Source organism: Bufo bufo, chromosome 3 (genome assembly GCF_905171765.1).
Source record: "Bufo bufo chromosome 3, aBufBuf1.1, whole genome shotgun sequence".
Taxonomy (NCBI): Eukaryota; Metazoa; Chordata; class Amphibia; order Anura; family Bufonidae; genus Bufo; species Bufo bufo.
In genome coordinates, this window is record NC_053391.1 from 414,581,402 (window position 1) to 414,589,552 (window position 8,151).

General features: G+C 41.7%; 1 protein-coding gene across 2 annotated transcripts in view; it reads right to left on the reverse strand.

The window, feature by feature from the left end:
• Nucleotides 1-232: 232 nt before the first annotated feature.
• Nucleotides 233-8,151, reverse strand: part of CIP2A (cellular inhibitor of PP2A) — a 74,738-nt gene continuing 66,819 nt past the window's right edge. For both annotated transcript variants that reach the window (XM_040424915.1, XM_040424913.1), the window contains 5 exons: nucleotides 6,257-6,453; nucleotides 3,956-4,069; nucleotides 1,950-2,032; nucleotides 796-935; nucleotides 233-413 (listed from right to left, as the gene is read on the reverse strand). In XM_040424915.1, the coding sequence (XP_040280849.1) occupies nucleotides 243-413; nucleotides 796-935; nucleotides 1,950-2,032; nucleotides 3,956-4,069; nucleotides 6,257-6,453 (705 nt within the window). In that variant the 3' untranslated portion in view covers nucleotides 233-242. The remainder of the gene's footprint in view (nucleotides 414-795; nucleotides 936-1,949; nucleotides 2,033-3,955; nucleotides 4,070-6,256; nucleotides 6,454-8,151) is intronic.

Below are 8,151 nucleotides of genomic sequence, written 5' to 3' on the forward strand. Positions count from 1 at the left end.
TATATTGGAGGAGCTAATGAATGAAAAAAGCCACACCATTATACCTTGTAAAGGAATTGTATATTTTATACAGAGTATTGAGAATTCCTCTGTTGACTGTATTGTAAAAAACATTAAAAAGTAGTTTTTGACCGATAGTATTATTACATATTAAAAAAGTAGCTGCGTGGTGTGACCATTTTTCTCTGTGATGTTACAAGCTTGCTGCACAAATGAAAGAACCATATAGCAATTTTTTTTTACTAAAGGCTGAGGTTCACATTCTCTGAATTGAGTTTGCCACTGCTCAGGCTGTGTATCATGGCAATCATATTTGAATGTTTGCTCAGCTCTTCTTGTTGGGATCTTAAAATTGCTTCTCTCTCTTCCAGACGGGTTTCTAGCTGAGTCTTCTGAACTTCTAGTGAAGATGTCTGTTGTATAAAGAATCAAAAAGGACACAAAAAGATTATTTTAAAAAAAATTGAAAAATTAGAAAGCAGGCAAGATATTGTGGACAGCAAAGCCAATGAACTATACTTCAACAGGATAGGGAACAAGTTTCTCATCCGTAGGGGTCACGAGGAGAGAGGCATGTGTTGCTGCATTTGAATAGAGCACCTACAATTTGGTAGGTGTTGGCAACGAATTTAGTGATAACATCAGGGATGAAGTTAGTATAAAATGGGGAATTATGTCATTTCATTCTGGTGTAGATCAATGGCAATGCACTTTAGCTCTTGCAAAACTCCTTAGTACGCACATTTTCTGGAAATTTTAGTTTATATTTTTGGGAAATACTTTGTTACGTCTTACCCTAATGCTCAGTTCCTTCCTTGCTTGTTCAGTTTTGCTTAATTCTTTACGAAGGATATCAATACTTTCTTCCATATCTTCTTTCTCCTTTTGTTTCGCCTTAACTTTTTCCTCTAACCCTTTTACTTTCTGTTGAAAATCTATGTAAATTAAACATAAAAGGATATTACAAGATGCACATATACAAAAAGTCAGATTAAGGTCATGTTCACATCTGTGTTGGAGGCTTTGTTTGGGGTCAGGTGCATTTCCTGAAAGGTAAAATACCGCAGGTTATGGGCAATACATTTCTGGAAATGGGATATTGATCCAGGGATTTATTCTCAATGCTATATTTGGAGTTGGGGAGGAATTTCTGTCCAACGCCCAAAGCAATTTTTCTTACGTCTCTGAAAGTGCATGGCTTAAAAAAACAAAAAAAGCCACTTACCCAATGATCAGCACCGCTGGCTTCAGCAGTGACATGTCCCAAAATGTGTCATGACCAGTGAGGCCAATAAATGTGATGACAGACAGAACATCATGCTTCTGGTTCACAAGGGATTTGAGGCAGTGGGGACGGGACCCTCAGTGCTGGAATGGAGTGCTGGTTAACAGGTAAGTGGCTCTGTTTTTATGCTGAGCACTTTCTGGGGTATAAACCTCAGAATATAAGGCAATTGCCGTATAGTTTTTTTTTGCCTTCCTCTGGATCAACACTGTAGGATTATAGGCTGGACATGATGGTCCAGTGTCTTTTTCCAACCTTAACGACTATGTAACTATATACGATTGATGCTCTTGAATGATCATTATACACATCTGTGGCTTCTAAAAGGCAGTCAGCCAGCCCAAATTAATACTATTAGGTCAGAATATAGGCTACTGACCAAAATACAGCAGAAGCAGCTCTTCAATGCTTACAAAAACATAAGGCTTTATACATCCATGGTACACAACAATATTTCAACTCTACAACAGAACCATTTTAAAGCTCCATTGTAAAGTTGAAACGTTTCTGTGTACCATGAGTGAGTAAAGCTGAACGACATTTTTGGATAAGTTGTAGTTCAAGTGTAGGTTTTGCAGGTGGTGCGATCTAGTGCTTTTCAAACATATATTAAATAATACTTAATTACTACAAAAAGATCACTTAATAAAATGGTACTACTTACTCAATATTTTGCTCTCTCGATCTTGTAATTGTTTGGACACTTCTTTTCTTTGATTTTCAATGTCTTCTAATTGTGCCAGAGTTCTGAAATATTATTACACCATTTCCAGATAAACAACGATATAATCACATATTATCTCAGGATAATTAACATTTATGTTTAAAGGATAACTGTCATATATATATATATATATATTTTTTTTTGCTAAAGTGTAGGGCAAGTGATAGGTAACAATTTTGCAATAGACTTTATTTAGCCAAAACGTTTATTTTTGGTAGAAAACTGGGGCTGAAATGGCCCTTAGCAGCACTCTTCAAAAGAGCGTTGCTAAGGGCCATCAGTCTCCGATTAGAAAAGGGGAGACGGGCTGTGCAGACGCTGTGCTTCCCTGGGAGACAGAAGGCTGGGCACAGGAGTCTTAGGAGTTAAAATTACATTTATATTCCCCCTTTCTATGCAATCTAATGCTCCGTAACATTCACTGCACACAGTGCTTCTACTTCCGGCGGCTGCTTCATGAATTATTATCACAGGGATCGCAGGTCAGTGAATGTTACGGAGCATTAGATTGCATAGAAAGGGGGAATATAAATGTAATTTTAACTCCCAAGACTCCTGTGCCCAGCCTTCTGTCTCCCAGGGAAGCACGGGAGGCAGAAGCACAGCGTCTGCTCAGCCCGTCTCCCCTTTTCTAATCGGAGACTGATGGCCCTTAGCAACGCTCTTTTGAAGAGTGCTGCTTAGGGCCATTTCAGCCCCAGTTTTCTACCAAAAACAAACGTTTTGGCTAAATAAAGTCTATTGCAAAATTGTTACCCATCACTTGCCCTACACTTTAGCAAAAAAATAAATAAAAAATATGACAGTTATCCTTTAAAGACTAAATAGTGCTGTCTCATCAGCAGGGCGATCTGTTGCTGAACAGAGGTTCTGTTATTTAAAGGGAACCTGTCATGTTGAACATAGTATCTAAGCTGCATATTATATAACAGAAGGAATTTCTATTATATCATATAACCGGATTATAACTTGTATTTTACTCTTCTAAATACCTGTTTTTCTATGCTTATGATTGGGTGGTCTCAGTCATTGACAGCCCTCCACATATGACTATTCATACAGAGATAGCTGTTTATCACCCATAGGAATGCTCACTTGACTCCTACACATAGATTTAAATAAATAAAATACAGTTATACTGAAGGCTTTCATACAAAACTATACATCTGCTCAGCAACTTCTGCACCATAACATAATGCCCACAGACAGAACTGCATGTTGACAGGTTTCCTTTAATAATGAAAGAACATCTACTAACATGTCAGCAAGAGAATCACATCAGGTATTCAGAACATAATCCTTGAATTTCCTATCATATAATTTCTAGGTAGAAATAAATCTCCATACTTCTTCAGCGATTATTAGGGAAATACATAAAAACAGTTTCCTGATATACTACTTTATAATTAAAATTGATTCTTGAATATGAAAGACGTAGGGCTGCATACAAGTAGCAAGAAAAGGGTAGGCGATCGCCAAAGCTAAAAAGTGAGCAGTTCGGAAATAGACAGACAGAGGATAAAAGATATTGGGGGAGATTTATCAAACTGGTGTAAAGTAGAACTGGCTTAGTCGCCCATAGCAACCAATCAGATTCCACCTTTTCACAGCTCCTTTGGAAAATGAAAGATGGAATCTGATTGGTTGCTACGGGCGACTAAGCCAGTTCTACTTTACACCAGTTTGATAAATCTCCCCCACTGTGTCTGCTACATAAATATATTACTGTAAAATTTTCAAATCTGAACTTACATTTGAGTTTACCTTGTTTGAGTTAAGTGGTAAAACAATCTACAGTATATCGTATAAATCGGAAAAAAATAAATTTAAATTACTTCTTTGTAAAAATGTAACTGTTCAAACATTTTCACATATGGGAAGCTGGGAACTGTTTAGTCGACAACCTCTTGAACATACGGAATTCAAAAGAAGAAACTCAATCTTACTTTTCATTCTGTAGCTTGAGGGAGTCATTCAGCTTTTTCATGGTCTCTGCCTGCTTACTTAACACATTATACGATGCCTGCAGCTCCTTGTACTGTTTTTCACAGAGTTCATATCTATAAAACAAGGCATGTTTAATTACAAGCAAAATCTACAGCACTAGTACAGAGTACCGACCTCAACATCAAGCCCAAGAGCTAAATCGCAAGGGAACAAAACGGCTCCCAAGCCAAACATACATTATACTATTAAAATTTTAAAAAATATTTATCCCATACGGTGCAAAAAAAAAAAAAAAGTCAAAATGGCTGATTTATAGTACAGGTCCTGGTGTAAAGACACTCACTAAGGCCCCTTTCACACGGGCGTTGCGGGAAAATGTGCGGGTGCGTTGCGGGAACACGCGCGATTTTTCCGCGCGAGTGCAAAACATTGTAATGCGTTTTGCACTCGCGTGAGAAAAATCGCGCGTGTTTGGTACCCAAACCCGAACTTCTTCACAGAAGTTCGGGCTTGGGATCGGTGTTCTGTAGATTGTATTATTTTCCCTTACAACATAACATGGTTATAAGGGAAAATAATAGCATTCTGAATACAGAATGCATAGTAAAATAGCGCTAGAGGGGTTCCATTTTTTTATTTTAACTCACCTTAGTCCACTTGATCGCGCTGCCCGGCTTCTCGTCTGTCTCCTTTGTTGAACAGGACCTGTGGTGAACATTCATTACAGGAACAGGACCTGTGGTGACGTCACTCCTGTCATCACATGATCTTTTACCATGGTGATGGATCATGTGATGACCAGAGTGACGTCACCACAGGTCCTGTTCCTGTAATGAATGCTCACCACAGGTCCTGTTCAACAAAGGAGACAGACGAGAAGCCGGGCAGCGCGATCAAGTGGACTAAGGTGAGTTAAATTATTATTTTTTTAACCCCTCCAGCGCTATTTTACTATGCATTCTGTATCAAGAATGCTATTATTTTCCCTTATAACCATGTTATAAGGGAAAATAATAATGATCAGGTCTCCATCCCGATTGTCTCCTAGCAACCGTGCGTGAAAATCGCACCGCATGCGCACTTGCTTGCGATTTTCACGCAACCCCATTCATTTCACCGCTCATGTGAACAGCCCCATAGAAATGAATGGGTCGGGATTCAGTGCGGGTGCAATGCGTTCAACTCACGCATCGCATCTGCGCGGAATACTCGCCCGTGTGAAAGGGGCCTAAGGCTGAATTCACATGTCCATGAGATACCGGACAGGCATCCTGCTTAGTGCAGGAGCGCACGGCGTCAATGATTGCTATGACGCCGTGCGCTTCGTGCCGCCGCTGCGTCAGAGCAAGCAATGATGGACGTGCACCCCAAGTCAGAATGAAATTGTGGTGGCGTTCTGTTCCGAAATCATCAGAACTGAAGATGAAGCTGCGGGCTATAATGGAGGCTGCAACTCTGTGCAGCTTTTTTGTCTCCAGACATTAGAGTGACAGTCACAGTATATCAAATATGTTAATGTTTAATTTACTAATAGATAATATTATGGTATGATAAATGGAAACAGCTAATGGAATTTCAGTTTTACCATCAGTTCTGAGAAGCTTGTTAAAAAGGTGACATAGTGATGAGTGAAGCTTTGAAAGCCTGTCACTGTTCAGCGATGGGCCATATTATACATTGCATATGATGAAAATGGGGACAGAAATATGACTCCATAAACAAGCACTTGCTTCAGCAAATAGGGGTTAGTAACAGGGAATTTATAGTCAGTGTAACATTGACAAATCACATTTTCAAACATTAGCTCATCTCGTGGTTACTAATGTGGCTGCACTTCCTTTTGAAAAAACGTATAATATAACATTACAAAAATGCCAAAAAATCTAAGTAAATTGAATAATTACCAAATCCTGACTACAGAATAGTATCCTGACATACCGCAAAGTGTACCAAAAACTGCATGACAATGAACACATGGGATCTTTCTGCAAAAAAAAGAACTGAGTGTTACTTACATGACAGATCCCACAACGCTGCTCTGGTTCTCCTGGTTGGGCTCCGTTTACCCGGCTGCAGCGGTGATCACTGAGAAGCTGCAGTGGTCACGTGTTGCTAACATGACATCACCGCTGCAGTAACAAAGCCTGCCTGGGAGAAACAGAGAAGTGGTGCGGGATCTGTCAGGTGTGTAACACTCAGTTCTGTTTGCAGAAGGATCCCATGTGTTGTCCGGTTTCTTTCTGAACTGGACAACCCCTTTAAATTTCCTGTTTAAGAGGAATGAGTAGGAGAATCCTTACTTCAATATGTGATCAGCATAGGAGACTTTTAGTTTTTCATGCTCTTCCGCCACAACTTGTAACTTCTTGCTGTGCTGGAATAACTGCTCAATGTCACTCTTTGCTCGTTCAGACTCAAGTTGTTGAGACTTTAGAAGCAAGCAGAGTTCCTCATTCTTCCTTTCCGCCTCCTTAAGTAATGCAGCAAGCTTTCTTGCCTGCAGTATGAAAATAATCCATGCAAAAAATATGAAGGTGCCAGACATAGAGAAAACAAATATAATCTAATAAAAAAAGCTGAGTGTATGTAAATGTGTATGTCCGCTAAAGGAATCCGCACCGTCGCATTTACAATCACGAAATTTGGCACACAGGTACATTAGGTGTCCAGGAAGGTTTTAGACTGGGTCTCAGCTCCCTAGGACGTATCGTTCCTGAGATATTCCCAAACAATGCATTAGCCAATAGAAGCCTGCAGGTCTTTATCTTCATATCCCAACTGCCATACACACGGTCACATGACCCTTATCAGCCAATACAAGCTCACAGGCCATACAGTTTTTCACCAGGTTTCCATAACAACCCAGCCATTTTTCTTCACTGCTGTAGGTCAACTTTAAAAGGGGCAGGGCGCAGTGGATGACACTGTTAAGGGAGCGGAGTGCTGTGGAGGTCACAGTTAAGGGGGAAGGGTAGGGTGGCCATTCAGGGCACCCTCAAAAGATGGACTTAAAAACCCCTCCCCAAGTCCTGCTCCGCAGCCGACGGGGATTGAAAAAATGAAGGTAAAAATCAACTTCTGTCAGCTGCAGGGGTGGGAAGGAGAGTGACTTTCTCCCTGCAGCTCACAGACAGTACAGTGCTGCTGTCTGCGAGTGAGCTGTTCAAAATGGACATCCCTGTGTCCATCCAGGCCCTGCACCGGACGGAGGACAGGGAGTCTGAAAGCCGGACTGTCCGGTCTAAAAAGGGACCTCTGGCCACTCTAGGGGCAAGCTGCTGTGGAGGTCACAGTAAAAGGGACGGTCCGCTATGAAGGTCAGTGTTAAGGGGCAGATTGCTGTAGAGGCAACTGTTAAGGGGGCGGGGTGTTGTGGGAATCACTGTTAAGAAGACTGGATGCTGTGGAGGTCACTGTTAAGGGGGCAGTGAAGGGTGGAGGTCACTGTTAAGGGGACGGTCCGCTATGGAGGTCACTGTTAAGGGGGCGGGGTGTTTGAGGTCACATTTTAAGGGAACAGAGCTCTGTGGAGGTCACTGTTAAGGGGGCGAGTTATTGCAAAAATCATTGTTAAGGAAACGGGGTACTGTGGAGGTCACAAAGGGACGACTGCTGTGGAGGTCACTGTTAAAGGGGAGGGCTCTGTGGAGGTCACTTAAGGGAGGAGGGCTCTGTGGAGGTCACTTAAGGGAGGAGGGCTCTGTGAGGCCACTATTAAAGGGGCAGCGGGGTACTGTGAGGTCACTGTTAAGGCAGTGGGGTACTGTGAGGGTCTCTGTTAAGGGGGCCGGGAATGGTGGTCAGTTAAGGGGACTGTAACCTATGGTCTCTGTTAAGGGGGGCGGGCCCCTGTGGAGGTCACTGTCAAGGGGGTGGGGTGCTGTGGAACTCACTGTTAAAGGGGCAGGCTGCTGTGAAGGTCAAAGTTAAAGGGTTGGGCTGCTGTAGAGGTCCCATTTTAAGGAGACGGGGCACTGTGGGAGGGTCAGTGTTAAGGGGTGGGGGGCTATGGAGGTCACTGTTAAGGGGGCGGGTGCTGTATATGTTACTGTTATAGTGGATACTGTCGATATCTTTTAACGACACACACAAACATTAAATGAAATAGATGAAATATACCCGTGCGAAGCCGGGTCCTTCAGCTAGTTCTATATAAACTTTAATATATCCAAGGCTTACACTTGTTTTTAAATGT